Source organism: Vidua macroura, unplaced genomic scaffold, assembly GCF_024509145.1.
Source record: "Vidua macroura isolate BioBank_ID:100142 unplaced genomic scaffold, ASM2450914v1 whyUn_scaffold_201, whole genome shotgun sequence".
In the NCBI taxonomy this organism is placed as follows: domain Eukaryota; kingdom Metazoa; phylum Chordata; class Aves; order Passeriformes; family Viduidae; genus Vidua; species Vidua macroura.
In genome coordinates this window covers 42071-62517 of record NW_026530579.1, presented here as the reverse complement: position 1 = coordinate 62517, position 20447 = coordinate 42071, and the positions used below count along the sequence as shown (strand labels likewise).

General features: G+C 58.3%; 2 protein-coding genes and 1 long non-coding RNA gene across 4 annotated transcripts; 1 reads left to right on the top strand and 2 right to left on the bottom strand.

Annotated features, from left to right (window-relative positions):
- Positions 1-397: 397 nt before the first annotated feature.
- ETHE1 (ETHE1 persulfide dioxygenase) lies at positions 398-9304 on the bottom strand. Its single transcript, XM_053969420.1, is given in 11 exon segments — positions 398-576; positions 1512-1587; positions 1589-1612; positions 1614-1630; positions 2230-2272; positions 2274-2312; positions 2314-2321; positions 3570-3699; positions 5462-5607; positions 7127-7271; positions 9132-9304. Coding segments are annotated over 11 exon segments (786 nt in total). The 5' UTR covers positions 9240-9304; the 3' UTR covers positions 398-526.
- Positions 9305-10556: 1252 nt separating this feature from the next.
- XRCC1 (X-ray repair cross complementing 1) lies at positions 10557-20269 on the bottom strand. The gene is given in 22 exon segments (XM_053969418.1): positions 10557-10706; positions 10708-10773; positions 10863-10910; positions 10912-10939; positions 11570-11619; positions 11621-11661; positions 11760-11772; positions 11774-11840; positions 12415-12606; positions 13762-13832; positions 13835-13880; positions 13989-14320; positions 16089-16182; positions 16264-16301; positions 16304-16351; positions 17179-17253; positions 17889-18053; positions 18971-19069; positions 19847-19876; positions 19878-19940; positions 20059-20144; positions 20260-20269. Coding segments are annotated over 22 exon segments (1722 nt in total). The 3' UTR covers positions 10557-10646.
- LOC128802840 (uncharacterized) lies at positions 15007-15716 on the top strand. 2 transcript variants are annotated; one of them, XR_008435589.1, is made up of 3 exons: positions 15007-15095; positions 15468-15498; positions 15595-15716. It is a non-coding gene; the product is annotated as an uncharacterized LOC128802840 (long non-coding RNA). The 2 variants fall into 2 exon arrangements; XR_008435588.1 differs by having other exon boundaries at positions 15468-15520.
- Positions 20270-20447: the final 178 nt, after the last annotated feature.

The following is a 20447-nucleotide window of genomic DNA, read 5'->3' as shown; positions in this document are numbered from 1 at the left end:
GTATAAACCAGTTCTCTTCCAGTTCCCCCCAGTCCCTCCCAGTCCCTCCCAGTATAAACCAGTCCCATCCAGTCTCACCCCTGGGGCCGGGGGGGGAGGGGGCGCTGTCCCCCCCGCCGCGGTGCACCATGGGACGCTCCGGAGCTGGGGGGGAGGGGCGGGTCCGGCCTCCCCTCCCCCTCCCCCGGCGCCCCCCCGACTCCGAGCGCGCGCACCTGGCCGTGGGGGGGGGGGGGGGGGCGGGGGCGCGCCGCCGTGACGTCATCGCGCACACCTGGATGGGTGGGGGCGGGGCTTCCCCCCCACACCGCGCACCGTGGAAGCGGCCACGCCCCCTTTTCCCCACGCTCGGGGCCACGCCCCCCCCATGCTTGATAAAAGCCACGCCCACGCCGGCCTCGTTCTGGAGCCGCTTTTTTATTGGTGGGGGGGGAAAAAAAAAGGGGGCGGGGCCACGCGCGGCGCGCCTGTTGGAGGGCGTGGCTTCGGCGCAAAATGGGCGTGGTTTCGCGGTTTCGGGGCGTGGCTAAGGCTCGTCCTGGATCCCGCAGCGCAGATTGGCCGGGATGGCGACGTCTGATGGGAAAAGGGGAATTTGGGGGGATTTGGGGGGATTTTGGGAGGTTCAGGGGGAGTTTTGGGGTTCAGGTGGATTTTGGGGGGGATTTTTGGGGGGATTTGGGGAAATTTTGGGAGGTTCAGGGTTTGGGGGGCAGTTTTTGAGGGATTTGGGGGAATTTTGGGGGTTCAGGTGGATTTTGGGGAGATTTTGGGGGATTTTGGGGGAATTTTGGGAGGTTCAGGGGGAGTTTGGGGTTCAGGTGAATTTTGGGGGGATTTTTGGGGGATTTTGGGAATTTTGTGGGATTTTGGGAGGTTCAGGGGGAGTTTTGGGGGTTTCAGGTGGATTTTTGGGGGATTTTTTGGGAGATTTTTGGGGGGATTTTGGAAGTTCCAAGTGGAGTTTTTGGGAGATTTTTTGGGGGGATTTTGGGGGTTTCAGGGGCAGTTTTGGGGGGATTTGGGGAGTTTCAGTTGGATTTTTTGGGAGGATTTTGGGGGGCGCAGGTGGATTTTTCGGGAGATTTTTTGGGAGGGTTTTGGGAGTTTCAGTTGGATTTTTGGGGAGAATTTTGGGGGGATTTTGTGAGTTCAGTTGGATTTTTGGGAGATTTTTTGGAAGGATTCTGGGGGATTCAGGTAGATTTTTGGGGGATTTTGGGGGGATTTTGGGAGTTCCAGTTGGATTTTTTGGGAGGATTTTGGGGGTTTCAGGTGGATTCTTGGGGGATTTTGGGAGTTTCAGGTGGATTTTTTTGGAGGATTTTGGGGGGGTTTTAGGTGGATTTATTGGGAGATTTTTTGGGAGAATTTTGGGAGTTTCAGGTGCTTTTTTTGGGGGGGATTTTTTGGGATTTCGGAGGGATTTTGGGGGTCGGGGCGGTTTGGGGGTGTCGGGGGGATTTGGGGGTGTGGGGGGGGATCTGGGGGTGTGGGGGGAGGGGTCGCACCCATGAGGCGGGGGCGGGGCAGCTGCAGCCCCTCCATCAGCGCCACGAATTCGTCGGCGCCGAGCGTCAGGCGGGGGGTTGTGGCGCCGCTCCTCCCCCACCCGTGGACATGGTGTGGCCTGGGGGGGGGGAGGGGAGGGGTCAGGACACCTGAGTGACCACTGAGTGACCACTGTCCCTGAGTGACCCCTGAGTGACCCCTGAGTGACCCTGAGTGACCAATGAGTGACCCTGAGTGACCACTGAGTGACCTCTGAGTGACCCCTGAGTGACCCCTGAGTGACCCCGAGTGACCACTGAGTGACCTCTGAGTGACCCCCTGAGTGACCCCGAGTGACCACTGAGTGACCCTGAGTGACCCCTGAGTGACCCCTGAGTGACCAAGTGACCACTGAGTGACCCCTGAGTGACCCCTGAGTGACCAAGTGACCACTGAGTGACCCCTGAGTGACCTCTGAGTGACCCCTGAGTGACCCCCTGTGCCCCCTCCCCCACCCCTTTTTAGCCCCTCCCCCACCCTTTTAACCCCTCCCCCCCACCCCTTTTAACCCCTCCCCCACCCCTTCACCCCTCCCCCACCCCCTTCCCTTCATCCCACTCCCCCTCCCCCCTTTTACCCTCCTCCCCCCCACCCTTTCCCCTCAGCCCCTCCCCCCACCCCTCAGCCCCTCCCCCATTGACCCCCGCCCACCCCAGGCCCCCGCCCCCTGGGCCCCACCCTGGTAGTCGTGCCCGGGGTACACGCGGCAGCTCTCGGGCAGGGCTGAAGATCCGCTCGTGCACCGAGCGGTGCAGGGTGCGGCGCGCAGCCTGCGGGGGGGGGGCGTGGCCGCCGTCACCATGGCGACCGTCGCCATGGAGACCGGGGGGGGGAGCCGGCGGCGCTGTCGCCATGGTAACGGCGACGCCGCTGGTCGCCATGGAGAGCGGGCACGGAGGAAGGCCCTGAGCCCAAGCGGTGCCCCTCCCAGTTCAGCCCAGTATAGCCCAGTTCAGCCCAGTGCCCTCCCAGTTCAGCCCAGTATAGCCCAGTATAGCCAGTGCCCTCCCAGTGACTCCCAGTGCCCTCCCCAGTTCAGCCCAGTATAGCCCAGTGCCCTCCCAGTGACTCCCAGTGCCCTCCCAGTTCAGCCCAGTGCCCTCCCAGTTCAGCCCAGTATAGCCCAGTGCCCTCCCAGTGACTCCCAGTGCCCTCCCAGTTCAGCCCAGTATAGCCCAGTTCAGCCCAGTGCCCTCCCAGCGACTCCCAGTGACTCCCAGTGCCCTCCCAGTTCAGCCCAGTATATCCCAGTATAGCCCAGTGCCCTCCCAGTGACTCCCAGTGCCCTCCCAGTTCAGCCCAGTATAGCCCAGTATATCCCAGTGCCCTCCCAGTTCAGCCCAGTGACTCCCAGTGCCCTCCCAGTTCAGCCCAGTATAACCCAGTTCAGCCCAGTGCCCTCCCAGTTCAGCCCAGTGACTCCCAGTGCCCTCCCAGTTCAGCCCAGTGACTCCCAGTGCCCTCCCAGTTCAGCCCAGTATAACCCAGTTCAGCCCAGTGCCCTCCCAGTTCAGCCCAGTGACTCCCAGTGCCCTCCCAGTTCAGCCCAGTGACTCCCAGTGCCCTCCCAAAGATTCCCAATCCCTCCAATCCCCTCCCAGTCCCCCCAATCCCCTCCCAGTATAAACCAGTAACCCCAAGCCCCCCTTTAACCCTTCCCCAACCCCTCCCAGTATAAACCAGTCACCCCAAATCCCCTTTTAGCCCTTCCCCAGTCCCTCCAGTATAAAACCAGTAACCCCAAACCCCCCTTTAACCCTTCCCCAGTCCCTCCCAGTCCCCCCCCAGTCCCTCCCAGTATAAACCAGTAACATCAAATCCCCCTTTAACCCTTTCCCAGTCCCTCCCAGTATAAACCAGTAACCCCAAACCCCCTTTAACCCTTCCCCAGTCCCTCCCAGTATAAACCAGTCACCCCAAATCCCCCTTTAACCCTTTCCCAGTCCCTCCCAGCATAAACCAGTCACCCCCAAACCCCCCCTTAACCCCCTCCCAGTGCTCCCAGTGCTCCCAGTTACCCTGCTGGAAGTCGGTCCTGCCGCAGCCCCGCACCAGCAGCGCGTCCCCGGTGAAGGCCATGGAGGCGTCGTCCAGCACGAAGGTGACGCAGCCGGGGGTGTGCCCGGGGGTGGGCACCACCCGCAGCGCCTGGCGCCCAAAAAAAACGGGTCAGGGACCCCCGAAAACGGGATCGGGGACCCCAAAAAACCCCCAAAACGGGATCGGGGACCCCAAAAACGGGATCGGGGACCCCGAAAACGGGATCGGGGACCCCAAAAAACCCCCGAAAACGGGATCGGGGACCCCAAAAAAACCCCAAAAACGGGTCAGGGACCCCCGAAAACGGGATCGGGGGGACCCCAAAAAACCCCAAAAACGGGTCAGGGACCCCGGAAAACGGGATCGGGGACCCCGAAAATGGGATCGGGGACCCCAAAAAATGGGATCGGGGACCCCGAAAACGGGATCGGGGACCCCGGAAAACGGGATCGGGGACCCCAAAAAACCCCAAAAACGGGATCGGGGACCCCAAAAAACCCCAAAAACGGGATCGGGGACCCCCGAAATCGGGATCGGGGACCCCAAAAACCCCAAAAACGGGATCGGGGACCCCAAAAACCCCCCAGGGACCCCAAAAATGGGATCTGAGACCCCAAAAACCCCCCAGGGACCCCAAAAATGGGATCAGGGACCCCAAAAACCCTCCCAGGGACCCCCAAAAATGGATCGGGGACCCCAAAAATGGATCAGGGACCCCGAAAAACCCCCCAGGGAACCCCAAAAATGGGATCTGAGACCCCAAAAACCCCCCAGGGACCCCAAAAATGGGATCAGGGACCCCAAAAACCCTCCCAGGGACCCCCCAAAAATGGGATCGGGGACCCCAAAAATGGGATCAGGGACCCCGAAAACCCCCCAGGGACCCCAAAAATGGGATCTGAGACCCCAAAAACCCCCCAGGGACCCCCAAAAATGGGATCAGGGACCCCGAAAATGGGATTAGGGACTCCAAAAGCCCCCCAGGAACCCCGAAAACGGGATCGGGGACCCCAAAAACCCCCAGAGACCCCAAAAAAACGGGATCCGACACCCCAAAAACCCCCCAGGAACCCCAAAAATTGGGATCTGGGACCCCAAAATACCCCAAAAATCCCAACAAGAACCCAAAAATGGCATCCGAGACCCGTCCCAGAAGCCCCTCCCCATTCCAAAAGCCCCTCCCCCACCCCAAAACAGCCCCTCCCCTGCGGTTATCGGTGTGGGGGATGGGCGGGGCTGGGTGTGGCTGGGTGGGGGATGGGTAGATCAGTGTGGGGGATGGGTGTGGCAGGGTGTGGCAGGGCGGGGCTGGGGCGCTCACGAAGGCCCCGAAGCGCAGCAGGTGCCCCTTTATCAGGGTGTGGGTGGGTGTGGCAGTGTGGGGGATGGGTAGATCAGTGTGGGGGATGGGTGTGGCTGGGTGGGGGATGGGTGTGGCAGTGTGGGGATGGGTGTGGCAGGGCGGGGCCGGGGCGGGGCCGGGGCGCTCACGAAGGCCCCGAAGCGCAGGCAGGTGCCCCTTTATCAGGGTGTGGCTGGGTGTGGCTGTGTGGGGGATGGGTAGATCCGTGTGGGGGCAGGGTGTGGCAGTGTGTGGGGATGGGTGTGGCAGGGCGGGGCAGGGCGTGGCCGGGGCGGGGCGCTCACGAAGGCCCCGAAGCGCAGCAGGTGCCCCTTTATCAGGGTGTGGCTGGGTGTGGCTGTGTGGGGATGGGTGTGGCAGGGCGTGGCAGGGCGGGGCGCTCACGAAGGCCCCGAAGCGCAGCAGGTGCCCCTTTGTCAGGGTGGGGGATGGGTAGATCAGTGTGGGGGATGGGTAGATCAGGGTGTGGCAGGGCGGGGCAGGGCGTGGCCGGGGCGGGGCGCTCACGAAGGCCCCGAAGCGCAGCAGGTCGCCGTCGCGCAGGCGCAGGTCGGCGCGGGCGCCGCTCTCGCGGCCGATGGCGCTGCGGCAGCCCAGGGCGCGGCGCAGGGCGCCCGAGCCGGTCACGTGATCCGCGTGGCAGTGGGTGTTGGCTGCGGGGGGGGGGTGACGTCATCGGGGGGGGGTCAGGTGACGTCATCGGTAACCCAGCGGCAACTCCCAGTAACTCCCAGTACATCCCAGTAACTCCCAGTACATCCCAGTAACTCCCAGTACATCCCAGTGCCCTGCAAATAACTCCCAGTAGCTCCCAGTGCTCTCCAGTCCTCTCCCAGTAACTCCCAGTAGGTCCCAGTGGCCTCCCAGTACCCTCCCAGTAACTCCCAGTGGGTCCCAGTCCTCTCCCAGTAACTCCCAGTACATCCCAGTACCCCCCCAGTAACTCCCAGTATGTCCCAGTACATCCCAGTAAGCTCCCAGTCCTCTCCAGTCCTCTCCCAGTAGGTCCCAGTAACTCCCAGTAGGTCCCAGTGCCCTCCCAGTAACTCCCAGTAAGCTCCAGTGCTCTCCAGTCCACTCCCAGTAAGTCCCAGTAGCTCCCAGTAACTCCCACTACCCCCCTGTAACTCCCAGTACATCCCAGTAACTCCCAGTGCTCTCCAGTACTCTCTCAGTAGCTCCCAGTAACTCCCAGGAGCTCCCAGTGGCCTCCCAGTAACTCCCAGTACCCCCCCAGTAACTCCCAGTAACTCCCAGTACATCCCAGTAGCTCCCAGTGCTCTCGAGTGCAGTCCCAGTAACTCCCAGTAGCTCCCAGTGGTTTCCCAGTCCTTTCCCAGTAATTCCCAGTACATCCCAGTACCCCCCCAGTAACTCCAAGTACGTCCCAGTACATCCCAGTAGCTCCCAGTGCCCTCCCAGTGGCCTCCCAGTACATCCCAGTAACTCCCAGTGGGAGGCGTTTCACTGGGCTGACGGGCGGGGCTAAAAGTGACACGTGGGCGGGGTTTAGTTGGGCGTGGCCCTATGGGTGGGGCTTAAAATGGCACATGGGTGTGGTTTAACAGGGCGTGGTGCTGTGGGCGGGACTTAAACCGACACAGCATTGTGGGTGTGGGCTTTGTAGATGAATGGGAGTGGCTTAAATAAACAGATGGGTGGGGCTTAAATGGGTGTGGCACAGTGGGCGGGGCTTAAAATGGCACATGGGTGTGTTTTAACAGGGCGTGGTGCTGTGGGCGGGACTTAAACCGACAGAGCATTGTGGGTGTGGCTTTGTAGATGAATGGGAGGGGCTTAAATCAACAGATGGGTGGGACTTAAATAGGTGTGGCACGGTGGGTGGGGCTTAAAACGGCACATGGGTGTGGTTTAACAGGGTGTGGTGCTGTGGGCGGGCCTTAAATTGACACGTTGTGGGTGTGGCTTTGTAGGTGAACGGGAGGGGCTTAAGGCAACATGTGGGTGGGGTTTAAAAAGGGCGTGGCACAGTGGGCGGGGCTTAAACCGGCACATGGGTGTGGTTTAACAGGGCGTGGTGCTGTGGGCGGGACTTAAAACCGACACAGCATTGTGGGTGTGGCTTTGTAGATGAACGGGAGGGGCTTAATGCAACGTGTGGGCGGGGTTTAAAAGGGGCGTGTCCCGGTGGGGCGGGGCCTCGGGGCGCACCGGCGTAGCGCAGGGTGAGGCCGAGCTCCCGCAGCAGCCGCAGGTCCCGGGGCACCGTCTCCAGCACGGGGTCGATGATGACGGCGTCGCCGGTGCTCGCGTCCGCCAGCAGGTAGGTGTAGGTGCAGGAGGAGGCCTCGAAGAGCTGGGAGTGACAAAAACAACCCCAAAAATGCCCCAAAATGTCCTGAAAAAAATGCCTCAGAATCGCCTGAAAACGTCTGCAAAAAAAACCTGGAAAATACCCCAAAATCTCCTCCAAAAAAACCCAAAAATACCCCAAAATGTCCTGAAAAAATGCCTCAGAATCGCCTGAAAACGTCTGCAAAAAAACCCAGGAAAATACCCTAAAATCTCCTCCAAAAAAACCCAAAAATACCCCCAAAATGTCCTGAAAAAAATGCCTCAGAATCGCCTGAAAACATCCTGAAAAACGTCTGCAAAATAACCCAGAAAATAGCCCAAAACCCACCCCCAAAATCTCCTGAAAAAAACCCCAAAAATACCCCAAAATATCCTTGAAAAATGCCTCAGAATCGCCTGAAAATATCAGCGAAAATACACCAGTCAATAGCCCAAAATATCCTGAAAAAAATGCCTCAGAATCGCCTGAAAACATCCTGAAAAGGTCTGCAAAAAATCCTGGAAAATACCCCAAAATGTCATCAAAATACCCCAAAAAATACCCGGAAACATCACAAAAAAATGCCTCAGAATTGCCTGAAAACGTCAGCGAAACTACCCCAAAAAATACCCCCAAAAGGTCCTAAAAAATGCCTCGAAATATCCTGAAAATATCTGAAAAAAAAAAACCGGAAAATACCCCCAAAATATCCTTAAAAACCTCCCAAAACCCCTCCTCAAAATCTCCTCGAAAATCCCCAAAATCTCCTCACAAGTTCCTCAAAGAACCAAAAATCTCATAAAAACCCAAAAAATCTCCTCAAAAACCCAAAATCTCCTCAAAAAACCCCAAAAAATCGCCTCAAAATTTTCTTAAAAAATCTCCTCGGAAAAAAAACCCAAAAAATTCCTCAAAAAATCCCCAAAATCTCCTCAAAATGTCTTTAAAAAAAAAACCCCACAATTTCCTCAAAGGAAAACCCCCAAAATCTCCTCATAAAATCCAAAAATCTCCTCAAAAACCCCAAAATCACCTCAAAAAAACCCCAACAATCTCCTCAAAAACTCAAAAATCTCCTCAAAATCTCTTCAAAAATCTGCAAAATCTCAAAATTTCCACCATTTCCTCAAAGGAAAACCCCAAAATTTCCTCATAAAACCCCAAAAATCTCCTCAAAAAAAACCCAAAATCGCCTCAAAAAAACCCCAAAATCTCCTCAAAAAACCCCAAAATCGCCTCAAAAAACCCCAAAATCTCCTCAAAGAACCCAAAATCTCCTCAAAATTTCCTCAAAAAAACCCCACCATTTCCTCAAAGAAAACCCCCCAAAATTTCCTCATAAAACCCCAAAAATCTCCTCAAAAAAAACCCCAAAAATCTCCTCAAAAACTCAAAAATCTCCTCAAGATCTCTTCAAAAATCTGCAAAATCTCAAAATTTCCCACCATTTCCTCAAAGGAAAACCCCAAAATTTCCTCATAAAAACCCAAAAATCTCCTCAAAAAACCCCAAAATCGCCTCAAAAAAACCCCAAAATCTCCTCAAAAAACCCCAAAATCTCCTCAAAAAACCCAAAATCTCCTCAAAATTTCCTCAAAAAAACCTCACCATTTCCTCAAAGAAAACCTCCCAAAATTTCCTCATAAAACCCCAAAAATCTCCTCGAAAAAACCCCAAAATCGCCTCAAAAAACCCCAAAATCTCCTCAAAAATTCAAAAATCTCCTCAAAAACTCTTCAAAAATCCGCAAAATCTCAAAATTTCCTCAAAAAAAAACCCCCCAAAATCTCCTCATAAAAACCCCTCCCCCCTCCCTTCCTTCCGCCCCTCCCCCACCCCCCTCACAACCCCTCCCTTTCCCCCTCCCCTCCCCTCCCCCACCTGCCGCAGCAGCAGCTGCCGCCCCTCCCCCGCCGCTGTCGCGAGGCCTCGTCCTGTCGCGACAGCGGCGACAGCGGCGGCAGCGCGGAGCCGGCGGAGCAGCGACATGGCGGCGGTGGGGCCCGACAGCGCCGCGGCCGCTTTAAGAGGGAAGGGGCGGGGCTTAAAGAGGCGGGAACGGCTTAAAAGGGCAACGGCATGAAAGGGAGGGGGGGCCCGGCTTAAAAGGGCAACGCCTGAGGGGTGATTTTTGTATTTCTAAAAATATTGAAATGTTTCTATTTTTTAATATAAAGCAAAGGAAATAAACAAGAATAAAAGAAAAGAAATAAAGATTAGGTTTTAACGCATTTATTTATACTTTTTGTATTTATATGTATTTGTTATTATGTTTGTTTATATGTTTATTTGCAAATATTTTATGTTTATTTGCACAAAAAATAGTTTAAATATTTTTTTATGATAATAATATAATTTTATAAAATAATTTTTATAGCATTTATAAACGCCCTTATTTTATAAGGTTTTTTTAATATAATTTTATAGCATAACTTTAAAATCTCTATAAAAATATTTATTTCATAATACTTTTTATAATTAAATGTAATTTCATAATATAACATTTATAAAAGTATTTTATAATACTTTTTATAATATAATGTAATTTTATAATATAATCTTACAACATTTATAAAAGCGTTTTATATTTCTTTTAATAATATTTTACAATATAATTTTATAACATTTGTAAAAATAATTATTTTATAATACTTTTCATAAAATAACTTTATAATATAATTCTATAACATTTATAAAGATATTTATTTTATAATGCTTTTTATTATATAATTTTGAAATATAATTTTATGACACTTATAAAAATGCATGTTTTATAATACTTTTTATACTATAATTTTATAATTTTATAACATCTATAAAATTTTTCTATAATACTTTTTATAACATAACACAATATAATAATTTAATTAAAAAAAAACTTTAAAAAGAATATTCATTTGATAACAGTTGTTAAAATTCTATAATATAATTTTAAAACACTCATAAAAATATTTATTTCATAATGCTTTTCACAATATATTTCACAACATAATTTAATAAAATTTAACATAATATTTAATTTATAATACTTATTAAAGTTTCACAACCTAATTTAAATCTTATTTATTATATGTTTTTAAAACTTTTTTTTATAATATTTATTTTATAAAATTTACCTTTCTATGTTTTTATCCTCCATTCCCACCTTTAATTTTTCAATAAAAATTAATTTTCACATCAATTTATTCAACAGCCAACCCCCCCTTTAAGGAGGCCCCGCCCACATCTCTAAAACCCCGCCCCCTTCAAAGCCCCGCCCCCCTCCACCCCACCCTCATTAATTAATTAATCAATGAACTCCATTAATCAATTTCTACCCAAAATCTCTTTATTTTACAGGAACGGGGGGGGGCGTGGCCGGGGAAAGGGGGCGTGCCCGCGCCGATGACGTCGCCGCTACGCCGATGACGTCATCGCTGACGTCACGAGGAAGGGCTGGGCCGGCAGGGGGCGTTGCCCGCTCCCCGCAGAGCAGCAGCCAATGGGGACGCACGAAAACCAGCGAGGGGCGGAGCTTCAGTGCCTGGCGGGTGGGGGCGGAGCTTAGGGTTAATGGAAAAGGGGGCAGGGCATGGAAAAGCCACGCCTCCCCTTTTCACTTTAAGGCCACACCTCCTGGAAGGCGGGGTCCCAGTCCTGTGATGTCACCACGTGCGTCACCCGAGGCGTCCAATGAGGGAGCCAGGGAGCTGCGGGGACCAGTATAAACCAGTACAGACCAGTATGGACCAGTATGGACCAGTACAGACCAGTGCAAACCAGTACAGACCAGTATGGACCAGTATAAACAAGAATGAACAAGTACAGACCAATACAAACCGGTATGGACCAGTTTGAGCTCCCAGTCCCCTGCCAATCCCCTCCCAGTCCCTCCCAGTTCATCCCAGTTTATCCCAACCCCTCCCAGTCCCTCCCAGCCTTTCCCAGTTCATCCCAGTTGGTCCCAATCCCCTCCCCAGTTCATCCCAGTCCCCTCCCAATCCCCTCCCAGTTCATCCCAGTCTGTCCCAGTCCCTCCCAGTCTCTCCCACTTTATTCCAGTTCCTTCCCAGTCTCTTCCAGTTCATCCCAGTCCCTTCCAGTTCCCTCCCAGTTCCTCCCAATCCCTCCCCAGTCTCTCCCAGTCCCCTCCCAGTTGCTCCCAGTCCCTCCCAGTTTATCCCAATCCCCTCCCAGTCCCTCCCAGTCTCTCCCAGTTTATTCCACTTCCTTCCCCATCTCTCCCAGTCCAATCCCAGTCCCTCCCAGTTTATCCCAGTCCCCTCCCAGTCTCTCCCAGTCCCCTCCAGTTTATCCCAGTCCCTCCCAGTTTCTCTCACCCTCCGAACGCCACCACGAAGCGCCGCAGCCGCCGCCCCTCCCCCTCGGGGGAAGTCGCCGTGCAAAAAGAACTTTTTGTCCTCAAAAAAATCTGCGGGGGAGGGGCGGCCCCCGGAGGGGGGGGAGGGGTCAGAGCCTGGGGGGGGGGGGGGAGGGGCTGTGGGGGGGGGGTGGGGGAGGGGCACGCACCGGGCAGGGGGGGGGATGGGCTCCCCCTCCCCCTCCTCGTCCTCGCTGTTCTCCTCGGTGGAGCCGCCGTAGGGGTCGGAGCTGGGGGAGGGGACAGGTTTGGCCACGCCCACCTCAGGTGTGGCCACGCCCACCTCAGGTGTGGCCACACCTGCCTTGGTGTGGCCACGCCCACTTAAGATAGGACCTTGCCCTTTTAAGGTGTGCCACACCCATGCAATGCATGGCCACGCCCCTTACCTGGTGAAGGGCCACGCCCAGCTCAGGTGACCCCACACATGCCTCAGATGCGGCCACGCCCACCTCAGGTGTGACCCCACCCCGCCTCAGGTGTGTTAACACCCGCTTAAAATAGGACCCACGCCCATTTATAGTGTGGCCACGCCCACCCTAAGGATGGCCACGCCCATTCTGTGTGACATAACACCTGCCTCAGGTAGGGCCACGCCCATCTCAGGTATGACCACACCCTTTTAAGGCCACACCCATTTATGACCACACCCATCCCCAGTTTGGCCACACCCACTTAATATGCAACCACACCCATTTTGGCCCCACCCACATAGCCACACCCACCTTAGACATGACCGCACCCTGTTAAGATGTGGCCACACCCACCACAGGTGTGGCTACGCCCCCCTCCACCCAAACTCACTCTTCTGATTGGCCGTCACTGTCACCTGACTCAGGGGGCGTGCTGGTGCTGTGGGGGGAGGGGTCCCAGGTGTGTCCCAGGTGAGTTGGCCCCGCCCCTTTCTTCACCTTGGGGGATGGGCGCGAAGGGGGCGGGGCATCATCTGGCCCCTCCCCATCACTGCTGGAGGAGGCGGGGCCATCCAAGAGGTACCTGGGGGGAGGGGCAGAGGTGGAGCCACACCCACCTGGGGGTGTGACCAAAGGGGCGTGGCCTAACAAGGTGTGTCCCCTGGTGGGTGTGGCCTATTAGGGCGTGCCCCAGGTATGTCCAGGTGTGCCCACAGGTGCGCATGGTCCCCCCAGGTACCCCTAAATGTGCCCGGGTCCCCCCCCAGGTACCCCCAGGTGTGTTCCTATTCCCCCCAGATGCCTCCAGGTGTGCTCAGGTGCGCCTTGGTGTGCTCCTATCCCACCTAGGTGTACCCCAGGTGTGTGCTCAGGTGTGCCAAGTGTGTTCCTATCCCCCCCCAGGTGTGCCCAGGTGCCCCCCCCAGGTGTGCTCCTATGCCCTCCAGGTGCCTCCAGGTGTGCCCAGGTACCCCCCAGATGTGTTTCTATCCCCCCTAGGTGTACCCCAGGTGTGCTCCTATCCCCCCCAGGTGTGCCCAGGTGCACTCACGGCCCGCAGCTCAGCCTCCTCCCCTCCCTCTGACACGCCCAGATCCACCCAGGTGTGTGCTCAGGTGTGCCGAGTGTGTTTCCATCCCCCCCCCAGGTGTGCCCAAGTGCCCCCAGGTGCGCCCAGGTGTGCTCCTATCCCCTCCAGGTGCCTCCAGGTGTGCCCAGGTGTGTTCCTATCCCTCCCAGGTGTGCCCAGGTGCACTCACCGGCCCGCAGCTCAGCCTCCTCCCTTCCCTCTGACACGCCCAGATCCATCCAGGTGCCACCCAGGTGTGCTCAGGAACCCCCAGGTGTGCCCAGGTGTGTTCCTATTCCCCCCCAGGTGTCCCCCAGGTGTGCCCAGGTGTGCTCCTATCTCCCGCAGGTGTGCCCAGGTGTGCTCCTATCCCCCCCCGGTGTGCCCCTATCCCCCCCAGGTGTGCCCAGGTGTGCTCCTATCCCCCCCAGGTGCGCCAGGTGTGCTCCTATCCCCCCCCGGTGTGCCCCTATCCCCCCCAGGTGTGCCCAGGTGTGTTCCTATCCCCCCCCAGGTGTCCCCCAGGTGTGCCCAGGTGTGCTCCTATCTCCCGCAGGTGTGCCCAGGTGTGCTCCTATCCCCCCCCGGTGTGCCCCTATCCCCCCCAGGTGTGCCCAGGTGTGCTCCTATGCCCCCCAGGTGTGCTCAGGTGTGCCCAGGTGCACTCACGGCCCGCAGCTCAGCCTCCTCCCTTCCCTCTGACACGCCCAGATCCATCCAGGTGCCACCACGACCCCGCCCCCGCTGCCGCGCCCCGCGCCGCCTTCGGCGTCCTGGCGAACGCGCACCTGCCGCAGGTACGGCAACAAATAAACCAAAAAAAACCAAAAAACGGGCGCGGCCGCCTTCCGCCGAGGGGCGTGGCCTCGCAGGAGGGGGTGGGAGGAGTCACCTACACCAGGTGAGTGCACTCAGGTGTCCAGTCCGGGCGGTACTCGGCCCCCAGCGCCGCGGCCGCCGCCCGCAGGTGAGCCCGCAGAGGGTTCTGGAAGCCGCTGAGCGCCAGCACCACCCCCCCCAAAACGGGGCTTTGGGGGGGGTCCCGGGTTTTTTGGGGGGGGGTCCCGGGTTTTTGGGGGGCGGTCCCGGGTTTTTTGGGGGCTCGGGGGGCGGGGGAAGGGCGGGGCTTGTCGGTTTTCGGGGGGGTTTTGGTTTTGGGTTTTTTCGGGGCGGCGCCGTTGGTGGGGGGAGGGGGGGGGGTGGGGGAGGGGGGGCGGCGCTTGGGGGGCTGCGGGGAGAGAAAAGGTGGGGGGGGGGTTAGGGGGGGGTTCAGGTGAGGTTTTGGGGGTCCAAGGTGGGATTTTGGGGGTCCCCAGGTGTGATTTGGGGGTCCCAGGTGGGATTTTAGGGTCTCAGGTGAGATTTTGGGGGTCCCCAGGTGTGATTTTGGGGGTCCCCAGGTGGAGTTTGGGGTCCCAGATGGGATTTTGGGGGGCCCCCAGGTGAGGTCTGGGGGGGTTGTGGGGGTCCCAGGTGAGATTTTGGGGGTCCCAGGTGGATTTTAGGGTCTCAGCTGAGATTTTTGGGGGTCCCCAGGTGTGATTTGGGGGTCCCAGGTGGGATTTTGGAGGTCCCAGGTGGGATTTTGGGGGTCCCCAGGTGAGGTTTGGGAGGGTTTTGGGGGTCTCAGGTGGGATTTTAGGGTCTCAGGTGAGATTTTAGGGTCTCAGGTGGGGTTTTGGGGGTCTCAGGTGAGATTTTGGGGGTCCCCAGGTGTGATTTGGGGGTCCCAGGTGGGATTTTGGGGGGTCTCAGGTGGGATTTTGAGGGTCCCCAAGTGAGGTTTGGGGGGTTTTGGGGGTCCCAGGTGAGATTTTGGGGGTCCCCAGTTGGAGTTTGGGGGACCCAGGTGGGATTTTGGAGGTCCCAGGTGGGATTTTGGGGGACCCAAGTGAGGTCTGGGGGGGTTTCAGGGGTCTCATGTGAGATTTTGGGGGTCCCAGGTGAGTTTTTGGGGTCCCAGGTGTGCCCAGGTCTGTTTCGGGTCCCCCAGGTGTACCCAGGTGAATTTTTGGAATCCCAGGTGTGCCCAGGTGTGTTTTGGGGTTCCCCAGGCGTGTTTTGGGGCTCCCCAGGTGTGCCCAGATGTGTTTTGGGGTTCCCCAGGTGTGTTTTTGGGCTGCCCAGGTGTGCCCAGGTGTATTTTGGGGGTCCTCAGGTGTGTTTCAGGCTGCCTAGGTGTGCCCGGGTGAGTTTTTGGGGTTCCCCAGGTGAGTTTTTTGGGGTCCCAGGTGTGCCCAGGTGTGTTTTGGGGCTGCCCAGGTGTGCCCAGGTGAATTTTTGGAGTCCCAGGTGTGCCCAGGTGTGTTTTGGGGTTCCCCAGGTGTGTTTCGGGCTGCCCAGGTGTGCCCAGGTGAGTTTTTGGGGCTCCCCAGGTGTGTTTTGGGGTTCCCCAGGTGTGCCAAGGTGAGTTTTTGGGGTTCCCCAGGTGAGTTTTTTGGGGTCCCAGGTGTGGTTTTGGGACTCCCCAGGTGTGCCCAGGTGTATTTTGGGGTTCCCCAGGTGTGTTTTGGGCTGCCCAGGTGTGCCCAGGTGTATTTTGGGGTTCCCCAGGTGTGTTTTGGGCTGCCCAGGTGTGCCCAGGTGAGTTTTTGGGGTTCCCTAGGTGTGGTTTCGGGCTGCCCAGGTGTATTTTGGGGTTCCCCAGGTGTGCCCAGGTGAGTTTTTTGGGGCTCCCCAGGTGTGTTTTGGGGTTCCCCAGGTGTGCCCAGGTGTATTTTGGGGTTCCCCCGGTGTATTTTGGGAGTCCCCAGGTGTGCCCAGGTGAGTTTTTGGGGTTCCCCCAGGTGAGTTTTTGGCGTCCCAGGTGTATTTTGGGGGTCCCCAGGTGTGCCCAGGTGTATTTTGGGGTTTCCCAGGTGCATTTTGGGGCTGCCCAGGTGAGTTTTTTGGGGTTCCCCAGGTGAGTTTTTGGAGTCCCAGGTGCGCCCAGGTGTATTTTGGGGTTCCCCAGGTGAGTTTTTGGGGTCCCAGGTGTGCCCAGGTGTGCCCCTTACCTGCGTGCCGTCCCCGGCGCTCCCCTGCAGCGCGGCCGTGGCGTAGCTGGGCCCGGGGGGGGTCTGGGCGGGGGGCTGGGGGGGGGGGGAGGGGAGGCCCGTGAGGGGGTGGGGGAGGGGCAAAGGGGAGGGGCTTACCTGGGGGAGGGGGAGGGGCTCACCTGGTGTGGGGGAGGGGCGGCTGTAGAACAGGGCCCCCGGGGGGGCGCCGGGGGGCTCCCCTCCCCCTCCTCCCGCAGCGTGAAGGGACCCAGGCGGCGCCGCTGGGGGGGAGGGGGCACAGCGGTCACTCAGGGGTCACTCAGGAGTCAGTCACTCAGTGGTCAGTCAGTGGTCACTCAGGGGTCACTCAGGGGTCACTCAGGGGTCACTCAGGGGTCACTCAGGGGTCAGGGGTCACTCAGGGGTCACTCAGGGTCACTCAAGGGGTCACTCATTGGTCACTCAGTGGTCACTCAGCGATCACTTGGGTCACTTGGGTCACTCAGGGTCACTCGGGTCACTCAGTGGTCACTCAGGGTCACTCAGGGGTCACTCAGGGTCACTCAGGGGTCACTCAGAGGTCACACAGGCATCACTCAGCGGTCACTCAGGGGTCAGTGGTCACTCAGGGTCAGTGGTCACTCAGGGGTCACTCAGTCATTCAGATCACTCAGGGGTCACTCAGGGCCAGGGGTCACTCAGTCACTCAGGGGTCACTCAGGGTCACTCAGTGGTCACTCAGGGTCACTGGTCACTCAGTGGTCACTCAGAGATCACTCAGGGTCACTCAGGGTCACTCAGTGGTCACTCAGGGTCAGTGGTCACTCAGGGGTCACTCAGTGGTCAGTGGTCACTCAGTGGTCACTTGGTCACTCAGATCACTCAGGGTCAGTGGTCACTCAGGTGTCACTCAGGGTCAGTGGTCACTCAGGTGTCACTCAGTGGTCAGTGGTCACTCACTGGTCACTCAGATCACTCAGGTGTCACTCAGGGTCAGTGGTCACTCAGTGGTCACTCAGGGGTCACTCAGCAGTCACTCAGTGGTCAGTGGTCACTCAGGTGTCACTCAGGGTCAGAGGTCACTCAGGGTCACTCAGTGGTCACTCACCGGCGCCGGGGGCGGTTCCTCGCCCTCCTCGGGGGCTGCGAACACCCGGATGAAGGAGAGGCCGTAGGGGCGGCTCTGGGGGCGGGGCCAACAGGTGAGTCCTGAGCAGGTGAGCCCTGACCCCCCCCAGGTGAGCCCTGACCCCCCCCAGGTGAGTCCTGACCCCCCCAGGTGAGCTCCAGGTGAGCCCTGAGCCCCTCTCAGGTGAGTCCTGACCCCCCCAGGTGAGCTCCAGGTGAGCCCTGACCCCCCCAGTTGAGTCCTGACCCCTCCAGGTGAGCTCTGACCCCTGCCAGGTGAGCTCCAGGTGTGTTCCCCATCCCTCAGGTGAGTCCTGACCCCCCCCAGGTAAGCTCCAGGTATTCTCAAGCCCTTCCAGGTGAGCTCTTCCCCCTCTCAGGTGAGTCCTGACCCCCCCCCAGGTGAACCCTAACTCCTTCAGGTGAGCTCCAGGTGCCCCCTGACCCCTCCAGGTGAGCTCCAGGTGAGGCCTGACCCCCCCAGGTGAGCTCCAGGTGCCCCCTGACCCACTCAGGTGAGCTCCAGGTGAGTTCTGACCCACTCAGGTGAGCTCTGACCCCCCCAGGTGAGCTCCCAGTGCCCTCCCCACCCCTCAGGTGAGCTCCAGGTGAGCTCTGACCCCCCTCAGGTGAGCTCCCAGTGCCCTCCCCACCCCTCAGGTGAGCTCTGACCACCCCAGGTGCGCTCACCTGGCAGTAGGGCTGGCTCAGCACCACCTGCAGCCGGTCCCACCTGGCCGTGGGCGTGGCCGGGCGCTTGACCAGCGCCTCGGGCCCGAAGAGCCGCACCCGGCCCGGCCCCGCCCCCGCCCGGCTCTCGCTGGGCGACATCAGCGCCGCGCTGGGCAGCAGCACCTGCCAGGTGGGCACAGGTGAGCTTCAGGTGTGCCCAGGTGAGGCCCGGGCATGCCCAGGTGCCCCCCCAGCTGTGCCCCAGGTGAGCTCAGCTGTGCCCAGCTAAGGTTTAGGTGTGTCCAGGTGCCCCCAGCTGTGCCCAGGTGCCCCCCAGCTGTACCCAGGTGTGCCCCAGGTGTACCCAACTGTGCCCCAAATGTGCCCAGCTGTACCCAGGTGTACTCCAGGTATACCCAGGTGTGCCCCAGCTATGCCCAGCTGTACCCAGGTGTGCCCCAGGTGTGCTCAGGTGAGCTCAGCTGTACCCAGGTGTGCCCCGGTGTACCCCAGGTGTGCCCAGGTGTGCCCCAGCTATGCCCAGCTGTACCCAGGTGTACCCCAGGTGTGCCCCAGGTGTGCCCAGGTGAGCTCAGCTGTGCCCCAGGTGTGCCCAGCCATGCCCAAGGTGTGCCCAGCCGTGCCTCAGGTGTGCCCAGGTATACCCAGGTGTGCCCCAGGTGTACCCAGGTATACCCAGGTATGCCCCAGCTGTGCACAGGTGAGCTCAGCCGTGCCCCAGCTGTTCCCAGGTGTACCCAGCCGTGCCCCAGGTGTGCCCAGGTGCCCCCCAGCTATACCCAGGTGTACCCCAGCTGTGCCCAGGTGTACCCAGCCGTGCCCCAGCTGTACCCAGGTGTACTCCAGCTGTACCCAGCCGTGCCCCAGGTGTGCCCAGGTATACCCAGCTGTACCCAGGTGTACCCAGCCGTGCCCCAGCCGTGCCCCAGGTGTACCCAGGTGTACTCCAGGTGTGCCCAGCCATGCCCCAGCTGTACCCAGGTATACCCAGCTCTACCCAGGTGTGCCCAGGTATACCCAGCTGTACCCAGGTGTACCCAGCCGTGCCCCAGGTGTGCCCAGGTGCCCCCAGCGCTCACCTGGAAGTCGCCCCCGGCCGAGGAGCCCAGCAGCACCTCCACGAAGGCGGCGCCGTCGTTGCCGACGTGCAGGGAGTGAATGGGCCGGGGGTCGCCCAGCTGGGAGAGAGCGCCCAGGGCAGCCTCCCAGTACGCACCAGTTCGGCCCAGTTTGGCCCCAGTGCCCTCCCAGTTCAGCCCAGGCGGGGCTCCCAGTTCAGCCCAGTTTGGCCCAGTTCAGCCCCAGCGCGTCGCAGTCGCCCCCAGTTCAGCCCCAGCGCCCTCCCAGTGCGTCCCAGTTTGTCCCAGTGCATCCCAGTTCAGCCCAGTTTGTCCCAGTGCAGCCCCAGTGCTCTCCCAGTTCATCCCAGTTTAGCCCCAGTGCCCTCCCAGTCCATCCCAGTCCTCCCCAGTTCATTCCAGTGCCCTCCCAGTTCATCCCAGTGCCCTACCAGTACATCCCAGTCCATCCCAGTTCAGCCCCAGTGCCCTCCCAGTCCCTCCCAGTCCATCCCAGTTTATCCCAGTCAGCCCCAGTGCCCTCCCAGTTTATCCCAGTCCCCCCCAGTCCTCTCCCAGTCCATCCCAGTCCCCCCCCAACCCTCTCCCAGTTTATCCCAGTCCCTCCCAGCCCTCTCCCAGTTTATCCCAGTCCCCCCCAACCCTCTCCCAGTTTATCCCAGTCCATCCCAGTCCCCCCCCAGCCCTCTCCCAGTTTATCCCAGTCCATCCCAGTCCTCTCCCAGTCCATCCCAGTCCCCCCCAACCCTCTCCCAGTTTATCCCAGTCCCTCCCAGCCCTCTCCCAATTTATCCCAGTCCATCCCAGTCCTCTCCCAGTCCATCCCAGTCCCCCCCAGCCCTCTCCCAGTTTATCCCAGTCCCTCCCAGTCCCCACCTCCAGCACCACGCTCATCTGTTTCTCCCCCCGCCGCCGCTCCCCTCCACCTCCCGCCATCTTCGGGCCGCAGCAGATTCTCCGCCGGGTGACGCTGCGGACGCACCGGAGCCCTCAGCACCGACCCCCTTCCCTCCCGCTACCGGAGAACCTCTCCCGGTACCGGAGCCTCCTCCCGGGTCCTACCGAACCCCCCCTCCCCCGGGACCCACCGGGTCCGCGCTGGTCACCGACACCACCCGCACGAACGGGATCTCCGCCATGGCCGCTGCCGCCTCACGGCTCCGCCGGAAGTCCCCTCAGAGCCCCACCGGAAGCCGCCTCAGAGCTCCCTCATGGGAGGCGCTCTACCAAACAACCCCCCCCACCCACACCCCGCGCAACTCTATGGTTCTATAGAATACTCCCGCTACCCGTGCGCATGCGCGGGGAGGCGCTCTGCCCAGCAGGTCCTCCCAACTCTATGGTTTAAAAGGGGTGGGTTTTCCCGCCCTTTTTCAAGCGCGGGAAGCCGTGAGGGGAAAGGAGGCGGGGCGAAGGTAATTAAATCTCCGTGAGGGTAATTAGGCCTAATTAATCATTGGAGACGGTAATTAATTAA